The 22,391-nt window shown below is 40.0% G+C and overlaps 1 protein-coding gene across 1 annotated transcript in view; it reads left to right on the forward strand.

The window, feature by feature from the left end:
- Positions 1–22,391, forward strand: part of nphs1 (NPHS1 adhesion molecule, nephrin) — a 50,444-nt gene that overhangs the window by 18,154 nt on the left and 9,899 nt on the right. Inside the window, exons 5-15 of the mRNA XM_072461478.1 lie at positions 6,077–6,199; positions 12,124–12,246; positions 13,242–13,323; positions 14,793–14,896; positions 17,595–17,716; positions 17,825–17,996; positions 20,296–20,453; positions 21,247–21,388; positions 21,498–21,622; positions 21,695–21,863; positions 22,191–22,320. Of these exons, the coding sequence (XP_072317579.1) occupies positions 6,077–6,199; positions 12,124–12,246; positions 13,242–13,323; positions 14,793–14,896; positions 17,595–17,716; positions 17,825–17,996; positions 20,296–20,453; positions 21,247–21,388; positions 21,498–21,622; positions 21,695–21,863; positions 22,191–22,320 (1,450 nt within the window). The remainder of the gene's footprint in view (positions 1–6,076; positions 6,200–12,123; positions 12,247–13,241; positions 13,324–14,792; positions 14,897–17,594; positions 17,717–17,824; positions 17,997–20,295; positions 20,454–21,246; positions 21,389–21,497; positions 21,623–21,694; positions 21,864–22,190; positions 22,321–22,391) is intronic.

Raw genomic sequence — 22,391 nt, forward strand, 5'->3', positions numbered from 1 at the left:
GATTGTATACCGTATTAATTTGAATACTTCTGCCAATACCCGATATCAACCAATACCACTGCAGAGACTAAAAAAGCATTCATTGTCTTAAAACAAAAATAACGTGACAAAACTGATTAATTTTACAACAGAACAGCTTTGAATTAAAGCTCAAACACCATGATATGTTCTGGATCAAGATATCGATTGAACCAATATTTTGGAGCTGATACCCAATTCAGTACATTTTTCTGTATTGCCAATCGGTGAGATTCGATACCAGTATCAATCTTGGTGCATTAGACCAAACTAAGCAATCATCAAATTGTCAAATTGCCCTGTAGGAAAAAAGCATGTTCCATTAATTATATCTAATAAAGTGGCATAATTGAGAGAAAATAACTATGCAAAAATGACATTAAATAAAATGGGTGACTCGTTAGCCATAAAGCATCTGGGCCGAGGCGGTGCTCTGATTGTCAACAGTCACCAAGAAGAGCAGAAATTAAAGCAAGTGTCAACAAATCAGTGAAAAGTAGACGGTTATAAGTGTGTCACAAAATGTAAAATGCAATGGCCAATTAGAAGCCAAGGCAGAGTAGACGAAGAGCATCTGTTCACCACTCAACATCACTGTCACAGTACGAGGGTTCACCAACAGTCAAGAAGCCTCTAATACACACGGCATGTAATAATGACTCCAAACCACAAACATACAGTGAATGGGCTGGTAGAAAAAGCTTCAGTTGTAGTCATCTGGACTCAGTTTGAAAAAGTAGACGTTTCGACTCTCATCCAAGAGTCATTGTCAATAAAAGAATTTAGATCGAGAACTCCGATATTAATACTGTTCTGTGGTAAGACCCACCCATTGGGAGGAGCCTTCCTGAAGTAGAAAGAGTTGTTTGTTTCAACAGAAACTCCCCCCTTGTATCTACCGAGCTAGCCTATTCAGAATCTTAATGGGCTATTAGAAACCTCTTTGTCTTAGTGAGACCCTGGCTCAACCACCCTGAGTACCTGATTAGCATCTAAATATCCTGGTCCTGGTCCTCTACCTTTCCAGGGGTTCAGAATCCCATTATAAATAACAGGAAGATGAAACCTAAGCCCTCCATTTCTGTTTAAAGAAGGTCTTTCTTTTTTAACAAAAATAGCTTCCTTGACTCCTCTTTCAAACCATCTTTTCTTCCTGCTTAAAACCTTCACCTCACCGTCTTCAAACGAGTGATTAGAGGCTTCAAGATGGAGATGCACGGCACTCTGAGGTCCTGAACTAGTATTTCTTCTGTGCTGATAAAGCCTCTTGTGTAGAGGCTGTTTTGTCTCACCTATGTACCGTTCTTTACAACTTTCTTCACTGCATTGGATCGAATAAACTACATTGCTCTGTTTTTGAGTCGGCAACTTGTCCTTTGGGTGAACCAGTTTTTGTCTTAAAGTGTTTCCTGGTTTAAAATAAACAGGGACTTCGTGTTGTCTAAAAATTCTCTGCAGTTTTTCCGACAGGCCAGACACATAAGGGATAGAAACACCCTTCCTTCTCTGTTCAGTTTCCCTTTTGTCCTGCTTCTTGGTTCTCTTCACTCTGTTGAGGGCCCAAGCGGGGTAACCACAGGCTGAGAGGGCATTTCGGACATGTTTTTCCTCTTTCTTCTTGCCCTCTGAGCTGGTGGGCACACCTTGAGCTCTGTGTTGTAAGGTTCTGATCACACCCAGCTTGTGCTGTAGTGGGTGGTTGGAACCAAAAGCTCTTTGGTTCCAACCACCCACTACAGCACAAAAGGGAAACTGAACAGAGAAGGAAGGGTGTTTCTATCCCTTATGTGTCTGGCCTGTCGGAAAAACTGCAGAGAATTTTTAGACAACACGAAGTCCCTGTTTATTTTAAACCAGAAAACACTTTAAGACAAAAACTGGTTCACCCTAAGGACAAGTTGCCGACTCAAAAACAGAGCAATGTAGTTTATTCGATCCAATGCAGTGAAGAAAGCTGTAAAGAACGGTACATAGGTGAGACAAAACAGCCTTCATCAGCACAGAAGAAATACTAGTTCAGGACCACAGAGCGCCGTGCATCTCCATCTTGAAGCCTCTAATCACTCGTTTGAAGACGGTGAGGTGAAGGTTTTAAGCAGGGAGAAAAGATGGTTTGAAAGAGGAGTCAAGGAAGCTATTTTTGTTAAAAAAGAAAGACCTTCTTTAAACAGAAATGGAGGGCTTAGGTTTAATCTTCCTGTTATTTATAATGGGTTACTGAACCCCTGGAAAGGTAGAGGACCAGGACCAGGACATTTAGATGCTAATCAGGTACTCAGGGTGGTTGAGCCAGGGTCTCACAAAGACAAAGAGGATTCTAATAGCCCATTAAAATTCTGAATAGGCTAGCTCGGTAGATACAAGGGGGAGTTTCTGTTGAAACAAACAACTCTTTCTACTTCAGGAAGGCTCCGCCCAATGGGCGGGTCTTACCACAGAACAGTATTAATATCGAAGTTCTCGATCTAAATTCTTTTATTGACAATGACTCTTGGATGAGAGTCGAAACGTCTATTTTTTCAAACTGAGTCCAGATGACTACAACTGAAGCTTTTTCTACTATGGAACACGCCTGGACGAATGAGGGATTACACTGACAGTGAATGGGCTGCTACAGCCATAACATATTAGTCAATTCTTAAATTATGCATGCCCTATTTGACTCTATAGATGTTGCCATTATTATTATTTTATTATTCATTGTTTCATGTTGCACCTTAACGCTGAAACAAGTTCCTATGTTTGCAAACTGTTCAATGGCAATAAACCTTTTCTCATTCTGATTCTGACATGTTTATGAACCTCACAAAGAATAGAACTTGACTGTACTAATGAGGATCCAAATAATAAACATAAACTCTAAAAAGGGCAAGCTGAGCTTACATGCAATCAGAAATAAATACATCCACTTAGGATTACAGAGAATCCAAGTGTACAATGGGGGAAGCAATCACTCCACAGAGCACTGGAAAAGCTCATTCAACATGACACTTGACTGCATTTGATACTGAACCAGCTTCCACTGATTGTCTGCATCACTCACTGATGTTTACTGACGCTTAAAAAAGCATGGAATGCTGCTTTTACACACTCAAGAGGCCAGTGTTGATTTCATCTTGCTTACAGTAGCTTTAGATGTTTTGCTAATCATGTCATTATCTCCCTGGTAAAAATGGCATGAAGTTACCTGAACCTTAATTTACATTTACATCTAATGAATATTCAAAATTGAGATTCAGATATTTATAATAATAATAGAATGTTTGGGTCTTGTTTGTTTTTTAACTCTAAAGGTCTATAGTCTGATTCTGACATGGCATTAAAAGCATCCTCCTCATGGTTAGAGCTCAAGGGACCAGCAATTACCCTGGTCAAATAACTCTTCATATTAAAACCTGTTACCGTCCACCTGCGCCGGAGCGCAGTTACCAAATTACAAAAGTTCTGTAGTCAATGTGGTCAATACCAGCAAGTTATACATCATTTTAAAGCTTATTTTCTCAACAAAACAAACATGTCATTGATTTACATTGAAAAATTTGCCCCAATAAGCAATTGCCAATAGTTTGTGAGAAAGTCTCAACTTTTACAAACGCATGTCCTACCTGTTTGCTGTTTATGACGGACGAAACGGCTTTAATTCTGTACATCCTTGTACTCTGTCTGTCCGTAAACAACCATTGAAAAACAATATCCACTTGTATTTTTCCTGAAGTTATTCAATTTCGATATAATGTCAAGTAAACAAAGTTTTCTTCTGTGAAAATACTCACGATGAACGCTCGTCCGGCGCATTTCTCCGTCCATAACAAATGACCTGTTTGACTTATAAGATGGTGTTTGGCATCGATCTTTTCTTCAGACTGTTACACTGCTACACAATGAGAACATCCAATTTTTCTGTCCACATTTTTTTTTTTACAGCCTCCGCAAAAAAAAATGCTCAGCTTCCGATGCACGAGGTTCCTCTGTTGACATCGAGATAGCGCATGCTAACGGTGACGTAGAAAACTTTTATTGACATATTATTCTAGCCAATAAGCATAGCTTAGCATTCAAATGATGGGCGGGACTTAGGGCTTCTTCACACAGAATCCTCCTGTATTCACATGCGTAAAGCAGTCAAGAGCCAGATTTTTCGGCAGGAGGCGACTAGGTTTTACGCATCACGTTTCCTGATTTTATTAGCCTTTTGGACGCGCATTTTGTTAGATATGTATTATTATACCGATACAAAAATAAAATAAAAATATTTATATATATATATATATATATATATTTCTTTCACCTCTATATGGGAAATTCATGGGTAAACTCATATTAGCACATTTTCACATACATTGTTTTTAGCAGTTATAATAGGTATTTGTGGCCTACAAAACATCAAAATGTATGTTTTATGATCATAGAGGAGCTAAAATTGTAAGAAAACAGTTTGGCACAGTTGGCACATATTTGGATCACTTGTTCTGAATATACTTTTTGATACAAAAAAGGTCAAAAGCACCACAATGCCTGTTCCTAGAGATCTGAAACTTTACATAGTTGTTGTCAATAAGATAAACAGCATGTGCAGTGAACAGCATATGCACACAATGAAATATGTCATGCTCAGGACAATTACAAATTGACAATATTCAGGCGAGACTAAAAAAAGGATGTTTTGTTTATGTTTGGGCTTCTGTAGTGTAAGTTCTGAAGCCCTGACAGTGTTCATGTGCACATCTGCAGAAACTAGAAGGGTTAGGGTTAAGGCTAAGCTTTCAAATGATGCATCACACTTGCATGCGGGCTGTAAGATCCTCTTTTAATAAGCAATGCCATTTGGGTATGTCCAACCATTGTGCACAGGGCGAAATAGGTGGATGGTAACAGGTTAAATGTTGCTTTTGCATTTGAAAACCGAGTTTTCAAATAGGCGTAGGTGTGTTTCTACTATAGGTGCCTATAACTACATATGGTCTAATGGCTGCACATTTTTCAATTAACAGTTGATATGAAAAATTCCCAAGGTTGTGGCAGTTGAGAAGCATAGACTTGCCAGTGTTAATTCAGTGATCTGCTCCCACACACACTCCATAACACATCTTTAGCAGCTCCACATCACTGAACACACCATTAAGGTTTTAATTAGTGGGAAAGAATTTCACACATAACCTTTAACATCTAAAGGCAGTTACAAGATCATCAAGAAATTTCACAGCATCTACGATACCACAACACTTTATTTTACATGTTATAATAGTCTGACCTTTATTAGATATGTAAGAATACGTAGGCCAACATGCTCAGTTGACAAGCTCAGGCACAGGAAATCAGTACAGAAAGTAAACATTTCAGAAGTCACGCATGAAAACCTCCCATTTGAGATAAACAATATCTATCTCGGGCATTGAGAATGTATTTTCAATCAAGTACTATTTACGGAAAAGAAAAAAGAATCATTATCAAGTCTCTGGGTGCGGCGTGCAAACCTTCGTGTGAAAATTGTAGTTGATGCTAACGATCTTGCCAGTTTTTCTTTTTTAACAAATGCAATTTAGGCCAGCACGGTCGTCAGACTGAGAAACTATTTTTTACATGTTCATCTGTGAGCCAGGAAATCAGAGAAACAACACCAAACACTGAGCAGAGACTAATCCTAACAGGTTATGGCAAGGCATCAAATAAACCAGAGCCTGCTGGCATGCAACTGTCAGAATATAGGGACAACTCGGCCTGGCATCAGTTAATAGACTTCACTGGAAATTAGATTAAGTTTTATTAGTCATACAGAAAATGTACTCTGATACAAATGTCACTGATATGAGTACAGACAAGCATAGACGATAAAAGGAATAGAGAATTAGGTGAGGGAAATGATTCATACCGGTAGTCATGAGGATAAAAATAATGCACCTTTACTTTATTGTCAAGTTTGATTATGAAGCTATAAATGAGAAATTGAGAAACGTGATTATATAATTGAGAAACGTGTTACATTCAATAAAGTGTTGACAAAACATGGCTCTCAAATCATTTTTATATCAATTTGGTCAATTTGGTGTTTTCTTTGCAGGACAGTATCATCTACAAATCGACAATGTTCAACTGGATGATGACGCCATCTTCAACTGTCAAGCAGGTCGCTCTGAAAGCAGTGAACCGATTATTTCCAACCTGGCTTGGCTCGATGTCCTGAGTAAGAAAAAATATTTCATTAAAATTTGATTGTCTTATTACTGTGCATACAAGACTTGCAAATGAAATACTGATACATGCTTATTAGTCTCTCTCACCATGGAAAATATGTGAAATGTGAATAAATCTTGAATATAGAATACAAACAATAATAACATTCGGAGGCCATCTTATTTAAAATGCCATGTACTCATTTCTTAACATTAGTGGAAGATAATTCAAATTAATAAAGCCAAGGAGAATTTAGCCTGGCAACTATTCAAATATTCTTTACAGCTTCAGCTGCCATTTCCATCCTCATTCGACAAGGCCCAACGCTTTAACCAGCTGTAATATACAAAAAAATCTGGTGAATTCTCTGCCAGTCTTGAGCCTCATGTCTCTGCCTTGCGCAAGAAGAAATTATAACAGCCGTGATTGAAAAGTTCTTCCACGCGCACATGAGCTGGAAAGGAGGTAATTGAGCGACTACACTGGACCACCTGTTATCATTTTATAACAACCGCTGTCTCACTCAGCCTGCCTGCTCGCCGGCTGGTGGGAGTGAGTCCATATGTGGCGGGGAAGGAACCCGATACCTTTTTCCTTACACAGACCAACACTTCATTTGCTTACACCCCCCTCGCTTCATTTTCTCCGTCACACCATTTCTCCTTTTCAGTCTAGCACTATGGCGAGTGTGGAGTGAGGTTTTGTGACGAGAGGGGGAGGTGGGGGTTGCTGTGGTGATTCTAGCCGCCAAAGTATTCTCCTGTTGGGAAGAGAGCAGCTTTTCCTGACATGAAAAGGGGGGCCCGTGGGAGTCTTGGCGGCTGGTGCGGGGGTAACGCTTGCATTTGACGTCTCGTAGCGTGCCGTGGGGTACACTTGCAACCACAGCAGGCCAAATTCCCACATTACTTACCTTGTAGTTTGGCTTTTGCCCACACGATGACTTTAAACAAGACCGCTGCTGTCTGCGTTGTTGGAAAGGTCAAAACGTGTGGGAATTGTCTCCATGTGGCATCAGGGTTTACTTGTAGTCGTATTTGTCAAGACCGCAAGTGCTTCGTATTTCAGATAATGGCCACATCAGAAGCCATGTGTCCGTCCTCAGCTGGTGTTTTCGTCCGGGCATACTGAGAACGTTCTCCAGCTGTTTACTCCTTGAGATGGACAGTTGCAGCTGTGTTCCTTCCTTACAAAGGGATCACAGGAGTTTATGGATTGACTGAGAAGAAATGCCCCGAGCTGGAGTTCTTCTGAAGGGTCATTTGTTCCACGCCACCAGCTCAACTGATACAGACTACATGACTAATCCCGGGCTTGATAATGAGCAGATGAATTCAATCTCCTGTTAGTGCTGAACTGGGACTGGGAAAAAAGTCTGTATCTTTTTTGAAGCGCACAGTCTCTGATGAGCTCCCCGCGGACTCCTCCATCACCGATCTACAGCTCCCGAGGCCCCCACACCCCTCGCCAGTCAAGCATGGCCGTATCCCATCAAGCCCTGCATCAAATCAAAACACTATAAACTCTTTATGATGAGATACAGTGGCGGGAGCCAGGAGGGGGAGGCCGGGCCGCATATAATGAAAACAAAACAGAGATTGCTGCTTGTTATAATTGGATTCTTGGGTCAGAGGGAGTGGTATCATGACTGGCTAATTCGAGATGGATCACCACAGGCAGTAAATAGCAGGGATGGAGGCAAAAAATGTCAATAAGTGTCGTCTACGGCTGCACAAAGAGATGTCAGACATTTTCATTGGTGCAACATAACTCTTGTGTGTTTTTGCCTTCCTGCAGTGCTTAGATAGGGGATTACCGCAATAGGCAGATCAAGTGGCAGTGAGTAATCCATGCCAACAACAACCTCTACCCCCCCACAACCCCTCTAGTGAAACGTACCCCACACTGTCGCATACCTGCCACATTCAGTTGAGGTTTTTACCATTAGCATTTAATCCTATTAATGAAAAACTCGCGCACATGCCTTTTGCGAATGTTCAGAAAAACCTTCATTTGATGTGTTCTGGTTTTAGCTGCTGTTAGTCACCCTTTTGCTTAAGAGAAATAAACTTATTATCTGTCCTGTTGGTTGGAGGACATTTTTAAAGGACCTAGGGATGCAGTGGTACGTACTGCAGTAGCTAGTGAGTTCAGCACTTGAAGAGTATAAAATGAGCCCTCCTTTTTGCAATTCCTTGTTATGAATAATGAAGAAACTTATAAATGGGGGGCACATAAGCGTCTTCTTTTGTGTCTTTGTTCTTGGGAGAAATTCTGACAGTTGCGTAGTAATGTGACCAAGTCAGAGGAGGGCGTGTTAAAAAGGAGTGAGCGCTGGTCTCATTACTGATTAATGGTGAAAGGGCCAACAAGGCAAAAGCTGTAAAAGTGAAACTAGACTCACTAATAGGACTCCTCCTTGTTCATAATTTGAACTCTGCATAATCTTAAAATCTTATTAAGCTAAATTTAGTAGCTTCAGTTTGCTCTTGACATCTTTTGTGTGACTGTAATGGCCATTGGGAGAGGGCTGCTTTGAAATGGGAGTCTAACTGTAATTTAATGGACACAAAAACAAAAGGTAAGAGAGGTAAAGAGAGAGGGAGGCGGGAATGGGCGGTTCTTATTTCTGTCCTCGACACCTGCTCCACTTCTAACCCAGACGGAGGGGCTTTCATCGCCAGAGATCACACACCTGAGACCTACGCCGTCGTGATGAATGCATATGTGCAGATTTCAGAAATGTGCACTTTTCTGCCACATAAAAAAATCAATGGCGTCTGTGTATTAGGTCTCTTGAGGTCTAATCCTTTTTCCCTCCATTATATTCTTAATTTAGCATAACAAGTTTCTCATAGACACGCATACCCTCCGGGTGTAAATCCTTTCCACAAAATCAGCTTGGTATTACAGTCTTTGTCAGTGCACACACCAATGTCTGTTCTGGGTCTGATTATGAAACAAATGAGTCACTGTTATGCACTTTGTATTTTGATGTAAAATCTAAAAACAAAACAAAAGTGTAAGTGTATTTTGAAGATATTTTCCAGCCAAGAATAATTAGTGTATTGGCCTTTAGTAAAAGTGGACATCTGGCTATTACTAATATGTTTATAATATATCAACAAAAACATGGCATGTGCTGACAAATGGTCTAAAAATAATTCAGATCTTATGCAAAACATAATATTAGATTAGCATTTATTGTCCCAGAAGAGAAATGTATTCTCTGCATCTGTCTCCTTCAATGCTGTCAGGAGCAGTGATGGCTGCAGCGCCTGCGGTCGCATCTCCAGATGTTCACCAAGTCTTGGTCAAGACCTTCACTGGAAAATCTCACCTATTGGGAAACCTGAGCTCAACGAAAACCCTGCCAGACACAGAGAAACATGCAAACTGCAAACTCCACACAGAAAGGCCAGGGCAGAACCCTCTGTGAGGAGAGAGTACTAGCCACTCAGAACCCAGGCTGCCAAAAAACTGCAACAGATAGTATCAAACAACAACAAACTTCATAAGTCAAAAGGCTGATTAAACCGTTAAGTCACTCCCAAACCTCCAGCTAACTCACTCCATGCATTCTTCTCAATGCTTTGGTCCATGTAAATCCTTATAATGGCAATAAACAAGTCTAAATATTAGTCGACTAATACAAATATATATGGTCCGTCAAGTAATCGACTGAACCAGTGGTTCACAAATGTAATACAAGTACCACCTACAAAAGTGCTACTGGGCAGGTCTAAACTAAGATCATGGGAAAAGGTCTAAAATCAGACTATACCACTGCTTTCAAGTTTAAAACAAGAACAAACCCAAAAGAAGAGAACAATTAGGATTGAATTGTTTCAATGGGCAAAAGGGTTATACCAAATAAGCAAAGCAGCAATAGCAAAGAATAAACATAACACAAGCTACATTCTACAGAATTGGGGTTTGGTAAATACATGCAAAAACACTCTCAACAGATTGAGACCACCATTTTCTTTGCATGAAGAAATAGAAATCCTCACAAATCACACTCGTGACAACCTTCAGTTTAACAACAAAACCATCATTTTCTGGTGATGTATGTTTGCATGTGGAAATATCTCATTTAAATTGAATAGAATTTGACTCATGAATAGAATATTGCAGCTCATAGTTCCTCATCTGAACTCTAAGAGTGAAATGTGCTTATTTAGGTGCGATATATGTATTGTAATCTTGGCTGCTCAAAGCCAGAAAAAGACTGAGTGTGAATCAAAAGCTGTAAAAGCAGGTGTGAAAGGTAAAACACGTAGCCGGGAGAGAAAGAGTTAATCAAGAGAATTGTGTGACAGTGTAGAGAGAATGCGATTTGAACTTCCCACATGATCTACTCCTGAATCTGTCGCATTAGTGTGCTCCTCCTGCTCGGGCTGATTGGGTCACGTGCCTTGGCTGAGTGGATGTGATGGATGTGGGGCTGTAGCTCCAGTCTTACCTCCACATTTCTGCAGTCTAACCGCAGTGGTCAAGAGGGATGGCAGGGAGAGCGATGATGGAGTGAACAAGAGATTAGAAGAATAGGCCGGCATAACAAATGGAAGGAAAATATGAGATACCTGCATGTCTCATTTAGAAACACATCATTATTCTTATTTTAACATTAGTTGGCTGCTGTTCATTCTTTCTGCACAACAAGTGATGCGCTTGAGCAAAGCGTGCGGCGGAGTAGATTGAGAGTGCAGAGGCTGTCAATAGATGCATGGCCCAGTCATCTTCCCAGGGAAGAGGGGGGAAAACAAACAAATGCATCTCATTATTGCACCGTGCGCTTCTGGGTAAGCCATCACAGTCCACACAGATTCAATTGCTTCTTTTAAATCAGTTCGAAGCTGCAGCCACATCTCATCTGTCTCAATACCAGGCTGGAGCCAAGACGCGACACTGCCCACAGCAACAGCGCCTCCCTGTGGTGAGGGAGAAAACATAACTGACACGCGCAGCTTTTATGGCAGGTTTGACTTCACGATTAGGCTCTGGCATTTGCAGGGAAGTGGTCACAGAATTCATCTGAAACTGTGGCACCTGCTCTCCAACATTCACTGTCTGTCATCTGCCGTCCTCCTCCTGCAGCACTGCCCAACTCCCACGTTTCCACAGCCTTTGCACTTGTATTCTGATAGAAGCAAACAAATCTGAACAGTGAGCATACTTTCTGATCTCCCCGCTTGCTAAATGCTGGTACAAAACAAACAATCGGGTTTTGTTTTACTAACTGTATTGACCTTCTCGTCTTGATAAAGAGTGGCTTTCACATCTACAGACAGCTCTTTGATGATATAACCATTGACAGATTTTATAATTTTCTGCCAAATAGTTTTTAGTCCCTTTTGCTAAAAGCTTTTTCCTCTCGCTGGAATTCCTATTTATGGTCAGATAAAAGGATAGTGGAGAAGAACAGAGGAAAGATGGCTTTGATCAGTCAAGAAAGCAGATATTTAGCTTGGGGCTGATCTGAAGAGAGCAGAGCTTGTTGTTTGTTGTGATAGACTAGCATTGGTTCAGCTTCATCACTATTTCAACGCGGTATGCTCTTCATGTCCACAATTTGTATTCTAACTCGACACAACAGCAAAGCAAACTGTAGTAAATCACTCAAAAGCTGACAGCGTGACACCCCTTCGTCTGTGATAGCAGCTGCATATTTGAACTCAATTTTTATTTATTTATTTTGAGCCCAGAGGCTTTATTAGACAAGGTGAGCGTGAAATGGGGGATGAGAGGCGGGTGGACATGCAGAGCAATGTCGGAGTCTGGAATCAAACTCACAACACTGCGGCCTGGCATACGTGTGCTGTGCCTTAACCACTCGGCCACTGGGCAGCACTTGAATAAGATTGTATATGATAAATAATATGTGAGTGCTGTGACCAATATGAAACATGAACTTCTGTCCCTCTGATGCAGTTCCTCCCTCCCAGCCATACTTTGAGATGGACACACTGCAGTACTGGGTGGCGGGCAGGAAGTACTCCGTCATCTGTGTTGCCCCCGATGCAAAGCCAGAGGCAGAAATCACACTTTACAAAGGTGAGTCAGAGTTTCACCTCCGCTTAATGTGATGGAGACATCCAGCCGAACACTTCTGAGGCACAGAAGCCAGGGCTCTATTATATGATAAAATATATAAAGGTCACAGCCTGATTCTTTAACAGAAAAACAGAAAGAAACAAGCAGGGCAGTTTGGCTTACTGGCATTTGACAGTGTGTGGTTGTGTGGGTCATGTTTTTTGTATGAAAAGGGCTTTTTAAATAAAGTCTGATTGATTGCTAGAAAAAATAGAAAAATATGAATAAATTCCTGGAAAGACAGTTGTTTGCGGCAGTGTGGGAGGAAAGAGCCAAGGTCATATGAATTTAAAACATCCACTTACATGAAGACTGACCTTCTGGAACTTCTGCATTTTTTAGGGATGGTCTAATTCGGGCTATTTGTTTTGAAGTTGTAGCTGTCCACACCAATCCTTACACATATTAATAAGCTGTAGTGAAGTTCACAAATTGAACTTTTTACAGCTGGAAAAATAATGACAAAATGTATTTATCTGGGATATAAAATAATATTTTGTGATACAACCACGAACAACAAACCATGAAAACGTATAGCATAGCCATGTTTTTAGCTCAATTGCCCTTTTATTTCCCTTTTTACTCATTAGTCTGACAAATCGGATGCACTGGGGACAAACTGGGAATGACACATGGGAACAAACAGAGAAATATGGTGCCAATATCAGCTAAATTTACAATGTTGGACCAAAACCATCTGCAAAAATCTTCCAATATTACAGATATATATATTTTATGCATAATCTGAAAGAAGAAGAAAAAAGAGAGATGGCATACTAAATGTGGATCCTCAGCATTACATTGTCGCCTGTGTGACGATATCTGCTAAACCAGCTTTCCACATTGCCCTGTTTGTAATTTCCTTGCATTTAGCACAGAATGACAATGTTGTTTTCTGTTCACCAGTCGTTCTTGTGCTACATCTTGTGGGCCCTATTGCTCATTGTGTCTTGCAGATGGAGTGGAGCTGACAGGTGCAGAGTCTTTCACCATGTCTGGCTCAAAGGATAAGCTCCTGAACACGCGTGCCCAAGTAACGTATGTGCTCGTCCGCCTGCCAGACTCATTCTCCTCACCAACCCGCTCAATCTCCTCCCAACCCTTTCTTTGTTTTCCCCCTGCTGCCTTGTCTTAGTTAGTACAATGCAATTCTGTACACGGTAAACTGTTACTTGGCACCGGTGCGACTGAATTAACTTCTGTCAAATGCACAAAATGACGTTGTCGGCAAGCAAGACGCATCTGATGCTCGCAGCCTCCTCGCCAGGTACATTACCCATGGCCATAGATTTCTTATTATCCCAGCCGTCTCCTCAGCGTCAGAAATAATAACCTCTTGTCATATTCTGAGATAACATTGGCTTGCGATGAGCTGCGACGTTGTTCAAACCGTATTATAGAAAGGCCGAGGTCTTAAGTAATATTGATGCGCAGTCTTCTGTTCACACTGAGCGCACGCAGCAGTGGGCCATGTGTGATTGCTGCATCTGACATTGCGCCGTAATTTGATGTCGAAGATATATGCAGAAAATAAACCAGGCGGGCTATAGATGTACTGTAATGCTTGTGACTATAAAGGGACTTACTGAAGCGGTTCTCTCATGCTTTGTCACCCTCTCTACTAACTTAAAACTGGCACAATAGACTAATCCTCTGGGTACTCCTGAAAGCAGTGTTTTTCAACCCATCAGAATGTCTACGTTTCTGATTTCCTCCCATCACTGTGCACAAGACTAGTTTAAATGATTCCACGACACGGGCAAACCACCCACTAAAATATGACCAATTTACACCATTTAGGGGGAAAAATAAAACATCTACATTATTGCCATTGTCCCTTTGTCTGGTTAGGGAGATTGGGTTAGGTGTTAGGGGTTACAATCACAGGGTCCCTTCGATGCAATACACGGCTCACGATACCATAACGTCACAATTTTGCGATACATGCGATAATCGATATATTGCTCATAATATTCTATAATATAGCTCTATTTTTTTAGAAAATGAAATGCACCCATTTTAATCATCAAAACTGTGAAAATGTCTAATGTTTCTCTAAACAGTGCTGTCATGGCGATACATCAAAACAGCAGCCCACTATTTTGATACTGTATCACCAAATTTAGTATCACAATATATCAATATTTCAACATTTTGGTACACCCTCAGGGCTGGTTATATCTATTTGACAATGATGATTGTTTTGCTTTCTCAACTTTCCCATTAGACATGTGAAAGGATTTCAAAGTTGTTTGGTCAAAGTGCCAGCAATTGTGAAGGATTTCTAAAATTGTGATGTTTCTTCTCACAATAACTCTCAAATTTGATATTTTGACATCCCTACTCAGTGCACTCCAAAATGGTAAATTATTATAATGTGTTTTTTCTCAAGGCACACTGGTGTTCTCCGGTGCACTGGTTGATAATTAATGCCGAGAAGAAAAAAAAATTCTTAAAAGGGGCGGGCTATAAAGTAGAGCATAACTTTACTCCTATTCTCATTCCAGGATCACAGCTCGGAGTTCGGACAACGGACAGCAGCTGTCATGTCATGCCAAAAACTCGGCTCACTCCAGTCCTGTGCAGGCGACAATGACTATGAATGTGTACTGTGAGTGTCAACCTGTCACTTTCACTGCAAACAACAACCAGCCTATTTCAAGTACACAATAATGTGAAATACTATGCAGGAGCCCGAGGGAGCCCCAAGGGTACCTAGACTTGTGCACTCAGTCTGCGTTAGTGGTCCAAAGAGAAATATTCGACCTGAAGGCAAAGTCGCACTTCACTACTGAGGGCAAAGCATCAGTGTGACTGCCTCTGGTTCTCTGGGGTCTCTAGTGGTTTGGGCTCCAAAGAACAAGAACAGCAGTACAATACCCATGAAATCAAAGTAAATCATTTCGCGCTGAGTCAATTAACAAATTATGTTTAAAGAAGACATATTATGCTTTCTTTCTGGTACCTAAATCTCAATTATTATTAATGATTTAGTTCATTGTAAACCGCAATAAGCATCTATAATGACTTAATCATTTAAATGTAATCATTGTCTTATGTTACGCTTCATTTTTGAGTGACATTTTTGAACCCTACATTTTTTGAATAATCAGTGGGCGGAGATAGGGGGCATTCTCTGAGCACTCTCGCCTCACTGCCATCTTCATGGGTGTCCCATTTCTAAAATGTTTAATTAATTAAATTGAGTGTGTAATGGTTTTTACTGTATATCTTTTGTAATAAATCTGATGATGAAAAAAGTTGCTTTAGCATAATATGTCCCTTTTAAGCGTGTTTACTGGCAGAGCTGTCATGTATTACCTTACCTATTTTTACTAAAACCTATAATTAAATACATGTCTGAGTATTTGTTGAAGGAGCAGAATAAATAGTGCTACAAGAAACATATTGATTTAAAAAAAAAAAAAAAACATCATAAAAAGACATTCTTGTTATTATCACAAACACAGTAAATTGATATTAAAAGTCTTACAACAGCACAATACGATGGAATTGATAAGAATTATAACCGCACTCAATCTGGATTCTCAATTTCTCTTATTGCAAAGCAAACAAAAGACGACATTGTTACACACACAAGACTGTGTTTAAAGATTTTACATTTTCAGCTTCTGTGCTGTTCAGTAACTAGAAATGATTGCTAAGGCTTGAGAGTGTATCCACGTGCTTCTCCCCAAGTCTAAATCATGTTGTTGATTAAAATCAAGGAGAACGCTTGGCACCTCAGGCAGAAACTGTTCTTCCTTCCCATTGTCCCTGGGATATTATCTACAGACTGACTAGACACCTCAATGTTGTCTCTATACTCCACCACATAAGTGCAGACTGCATCCCGTCCTCTCTATCTCCCTCCTCTGTTTAAAGCAGGGCTGTGTACTAAGTGCTAATGTTGCAGAACTCGGGACCACCGCTGCAGTCTTACTCAGCATGCCAGCCCATCAAAGCCAGCACTGTGGCCATTTTCAGCCAGCCAGATTGTTAGCAAGGTAGCAATTTGTCACACTGGTCTGGGGTCTGCAAGCCTGCTCTCCGAAATGGATTGCAGCAATAACAAAGACCCGTCCTCCTCCTAATTTATTTTACTGGATATATTTTATTCAAGGAGGTTGTAATCTATTCATATTTCATGTTGCCTTATTACTGTTTGAACATCTGTTATTTTACTTTATATACTGGATACAGCTCGCTGCTTCCTTAATGCCATATGCTCACATCCAATCCAGACCTCTTATAATATGTTCCTCTATGCTGTATGCTATTTACTACCTCTACATTAACACAGTTGGAGCGTCTAACTTAAAAGGAGGTTAGGTAGCCCGCCCTCATGGTTTAAATCAACTACAATTACAGTTCAACCCGGGTCGCCACTTGCCATTGGCTTAACCTGCCTGTATAAGACACATACAAGTTTTCTCCTTACAGGCCTATGAACATGCCTCATGCTCAGAACCTCCACTAGAACCTCCACTAGAACCTCCACTAGAACCTCCACTAGAACCTCCACTAGAACCTCCACTAGAACCTCCACTAGAACCGCCACTAGAACCTCCACTAGAACCTCCACTAGCAGTGATTCGTGATTGGCTGTAGGTGCTGGTCTTTAGGGAGTTTAGTTTAGTAGACCACCATAAACATACAGTAAACACTTTGACCTACACAAGAGAGAAAATATATGTGTGCCAGGGGCTAATTTGTACTTGCAGTCCCTGGACAGGTGTAATGCCAATCAAATATAATATATATTCAAATTACAAGTATAATACAATAACCCATCCAGGCAATCCTTTTAGTAAAACTAATCCCACAGCAGTTTAGTACTATCGGTCACACACTTCCACACACTGCTGCATTCATACAAGGCAATGCACAGTGACAATTCAGATCAGAGAGGCCTTGAGGTTAATCTAATTTAATTTCGGCATTAGTACTGGCAACCCAAATGACAGACTGATGCGAGGCTCATTCCACTTTCTAATTAGATATTCATCTTGAGAACTAAAACACTACATGAAAACATGTTCTTTTGCAATAAAGATTGAATAATTATCTATAAGACCAATATATTATATGTCTACCTAGCAGCTGAGGACACAGATAGGTCATTTTTCTTGTCTAATTTGAAATAAAAACGTACACCCCCTACATTTGAATTGTTTTTCCATGTCACACTGGTAAATCCACCAATAGATTACACCCTCTTTCTCCCATCTATGTTATTATTTTTTCAGTTTCCTACACCCCTTTATGCGATTCTTAGTCAAGTTCTTTTCTACTATGGTTCTTGACAGTTCCACCTCAGCCTCCAGTTATTTTGGGCCTGGAGGGACAGGAAATCAGAGCTGGGACAATGCTGGTGTTGGAATGTGTGTGTCAGTCTGGAAATCCCAGAGCAAATCTTCAGTGGACTAAGGTAAAGTGCGTGTAGGCGTATCAGTACAAGCTTTTGATTTTGATGCCAGGCGGCACATTTCAAAGCAGGTTATTAACGATGACAGTTTTCTGATATCTTACTTGACAGGATGGGGAGGTTCTGCTGAAAACTTGGGAGGAAGATGCCGTGGCCCATATGTCCAGAAGTATTCTCTATCTCAAAATCCGTCCAGCAGACAACCAAGCAGTGCTGAGCTGTGAGAGCGTCAATCTTGTCTCTGAAGATCCTCTGTCCACCAGCCGCACCCTCACTGTGATCTGTGAGTGAATGGATACTACAACTGTCGGCACGTACATTCACTTTGCACACAATTATGCACCTACTCATTTCAAAGATCGCCATTAAAGTATCATCTTCGACTGCATTGAGGAAGGTAAGGCCTATGTTCTAATACCAATGCTTATATCATCACATGAGGCTTGTAGGCTTTTTATTGACTAATGTATAGACCCTTTAAACGTTTGTAAACTAATACATCCTAAACTATGGAAAAAGAAATAAAATAAGAAATGTAAATAGAGAAACTTGACTTAGCTTTGGAACAAAATATATAAAAAAACAAGGGGCTCTTTGCAAATGATAATGACTCAGATCGATGTGAGTGATATCAGAGCCCGGTTTAAAGACATACAGTTGTATTTTACTTTAATAATAATAGTAGATTTTGACAGACTTTTAGGCTTTACTGGAACAAATACTTGACCAGGCAATAGTTTTTAATTTTCTCTAGATATATTTCTCACTTACAAAATTATAGTTTTTGCAAAGCTAAAATACAATTTTGAGGATAGGACATAGTATTTTGCTTATTGTTTGTTATAGACATTTCGTTTTTGATCTAATGTCAGTTAGTCATTGAAAATATACTATGGTTTATTTCATTTTGACTCCACTGGCCTCCCGTAAACATTCTGGTAACAGGGTATATGTGACTATTGCTAATCATTGATCATTAGCATAACACGAGGATTTACAACCAATGAGCTGCTGACACTTTTTTTTCCTTCAGAGTTTGACATTTGTTTTCATTGATCACACTATTTAATAATGAATTTACTATGTGGACGTGGTTTAGTCATGTTCTAGAGCTTTTGTAGTCTTGATCCAATCCAGGTTTAATTTTATTTCGATGAGATGAATGTGCAAGTGAACGCACCCTTTAGATTCAATATGGCGGCGGGTAATGTTTTTGTCATGTGACTGGCAAAGGCCCATTGCTACCGATATTTTTTAATAGATCCGTGATTGCTACAGAGCTTTGCAAGAAAAGGCGTCAGTGTCAAGTCAACAATCCTAAAATGACTTTGCAATAGTAGTTGGCCGGTTGTTATAACCTATTTTTACCGTGAAGATCAGGTAAGCTAGCGAGCGAGCGAAGACAAAAGGCATAACAATGGCCGTCTGTAATGTTACATACACTTGCACACATTAAGTTACTACTATTAAATTAAATGATTAAAAAAACAGATGTATACATAAGTCAAACGGAGCCAGGGTTCAGATAACCTACTTCTACATTCTTTTTCTGCAGCTTGCATAAATCCTTGCAATGGCTCGAAGTGAAGGATTATTAAACAATATGGGCATGAGGGAGAGGAATATAATAAGAGTCTTACCTCCAAAACTAATTATTTTGCTGTTCAGCATAAATTCTAGTGCTAATATCATTAATGAAAACTAATGTTTATTATAGCAGAGGAGTCTGTTCCAGATTAGAATTACTGTGTGTGCTCTTTCACAGAAACTCAACCAGTTTTGCTCCAGCGCGCTCTCCTCAGGCTGTGCAACATACACTACATTACACTAATGCTGCTTGTTAATTTATTTATTTTTAAATCAGAATCATTTTTATTCTCTCAGCAACAGAATATTTTCTAATTATAACCTAATTTCCACTACAGAGCCAGACAGCAGAAAATATGAGCTGCTAAAATGCTGATTAATGCAACTAGTGTATGCAAATTATTGCTTTGAACCGATTCATTCTCTTAACAAATATATGGCTTTTATTATATTTATATAGTTTTTTTTTTTAAAAGGTGAGTGTAGTCCCTCCGGTACATTGCATCTATAATTTGGATGCCAAGCGCCAACAGGGATCCCTGCCCGTGATGTTGAGAAAGAACTGCTTCTGCCTCAAGGCGCTTTAGGCATCAGAAAGAGCTGCAGTTGGTGTATATTAAAAAGTGAGTGTCTAGTGTATGTTAAAAAGTAAGCTACTTCTATATTGCTTGTGTGTTTGGCAAATAATCACAAGATATGCCAGGGTCAATATGCAAAGTATTTACATACATGATGCTCTCTTTCTCGCTGCATCTGCCAGTTCCCCCCTGAAGGGTTCATGCCTGTAGCTATTATACAGTGTCTTCTCATCCCCTTAAAATTAAACAGACTGAAGAAAGCATGCTGAAAACCTCATAAGAAAACTTGTTGCAACTCAAAGTGATTTTCCACCTCAACCTTGATATTTTCTTCTTGAAAGTTGCACCGTCACTATGAACACAATACTTGGTTGTTGAATGTGATTGTGTTTTTGTTTGTTGATCCTTTGTCATCAGTTGATCCTGCAAAGGTAAAACTAGTCGGGTCTTTTCATTCTATTGAGAACGAGGAGTTGAATCTGAGCTGTTTTGCCACATCAAGTAATCCCCCGGTCGAAATCCGCTGGTGGCTGGGCAACAGGGAGCTCAACTCAACAGCTGTCATTATGGAAGAGGTGGGTCCAACCCAAGTATTTACGATAACATTTAGATTTAAATTTGTAAATGACAATTGGATTTGTTTGAGATTGAAATTGTCAGACTGTTTTTTTGTTTGTTTGTTTTTTCCCATCCGGTGACTATCATTATCATATCATTTAAATGCATTACAGTGAATTAGTTAAATAAGAAAGTAATGTGAAATTTGACCGCATGTGCCTCTCCATTGACTGGTAAAATGGCTGACCATGAAAGTCGGGTGACTACATCTCTGCAATGAATGGGCAATGATAACACAAAGAACGTTCTGGTGCTCTTCTCTTTTGTGTGTACTAATATGATCAAAGTGAATAAAAGCTGACACAGAAGATGAGCGTTATTAACCAAGCTCTTTATTCATCTGGCAGCAGCATTTCCATTTGATCTTACACAAGGCACTCACTGTGCGTGTGTGAGCTTTAATGCATCTGAAACAGTGTGAGGTTAATGATGACTGACGCTCCTGTCCAGTGTCTTTGTTACCCTTTCAGACTGTGGCTTTTACTGTAATCACCACAATAATAGTTTTAATAAGCAAATGTTCTGCACAGGCATGGCCACGGTCAGGCAGGTGCAAAACGACTGCAGTCAGATGAATATGTTTATTTATTATAGGCCTTTTGCAGGATTGGTTATTACAGCAACTAATTTGCCATCTGTATTTTCAAAGGCCCTTCAGCTTGTTTTTTCTTCTCTGTGTTTTTCTCTTCCTAGTTTATAGATGCTAAAAAACAATTTGCAATTGTTGCTTTGTGCTATTTGTCTTTTTAGGGAGAAAATGGTGGGATGACAACCCTGTCCAATTTGACCTATCAGGTCTCCAAGCAAGACAATGGCATGAAGCTCTCTTGTGTGGCTTTTAACAGGGGTACCAAGGTCTCCAAAACTCAAAATGCTGAAATATATGTCTACTGTGAGTAGTAATAAAATCGTAATAGTAACAATCAGTTTTCAGATTATCTTTGCTTCACACCCCCTAAAACTCTGAAATAAAAAACAGAAACATTGTTGTTCGAAAACAGACCCCCCTCAAAAGGTATGGATCGAAGGCCCTTCTCAAGACGTCCCTCTCCATGCCGGAACCAAAGTGCAACTAGTTTGTTTCTCAGCAGGAGGAAATCCACCTGGGAACCTCCACTGGTACAAGGTCAGCTTAATACACAGTATAGAGGCACAGTGTACATATGCACATTGCTAACTGCACTCTTTCCTCTAATAGAATGGAATGTCTGTACCAAATGCATTCAGATCAACTTTATTTGATAAAGGTGTGACTCGAGAGCTCTCTCTGGTCTTGTCTGCAAGTGATAACATGGCAGTTTATCATTGTGATGCAACAAATGAAGCAGAGAAGACTATTTCTGCCCAAATCCGGCTTCAGGTTCTTTGTGAGTTGCTATACACATTAGGGGTGAGACAAGAAACAATTCCCACAAGACGAGATGAGACACAAGATCAGGTCCATGAGAACGAGGCAAGAGGAGATTTTGACATCATTTGTAATTATTATATTATCTTAATTCATTTAACTATTTTGGCCTGTGTGCACAATCTTTCTGCAATTTCATCTTACTTGATATAATGGCTTATGATCTTGTCCCACCCCTATTACACATGTATTATGACAAATGAAAGATGTAGAAAAATATATTTTTTTTCTACATCTTTTTTTTCTACAAAAGATGGATTAAACTATGTTTATGTTTTCTTTTAAGTTCCAGCCGTATCAATGAAAATCACTGCTAACTCTGACCAGTTTTACCGGGGCCAGACTGTAGCTTTAGAGTGTAATTCGGGAAGCAGCAATCCCAAATCCAATATCTCCTGGAGCCTGGGCACACAAAGGTTTGGCTAATCACAGTCATCCTTTATTGGAAGTGTCTGATAGTTATCCTGCTAAATATGCAAATGTGCAA

This window comes from Eucyclogobius newberryi, unplaced genomic scaffold (assembly GCF_026437365.1).
Source record: "Eucyclogobius newberryi isolate DKJ021-1_F unplaced genomic scaffold, fEucNew1.0.hap1 SCAF_3, whole genome shotgun sequence".
Taxonomy (NCBI): Eukaryota; Metazoa; Chordata; class Actinopteri; order Gobiiformes; family Gobiidae; genus Eucyclogobius; species Eucyclogobius newberryi.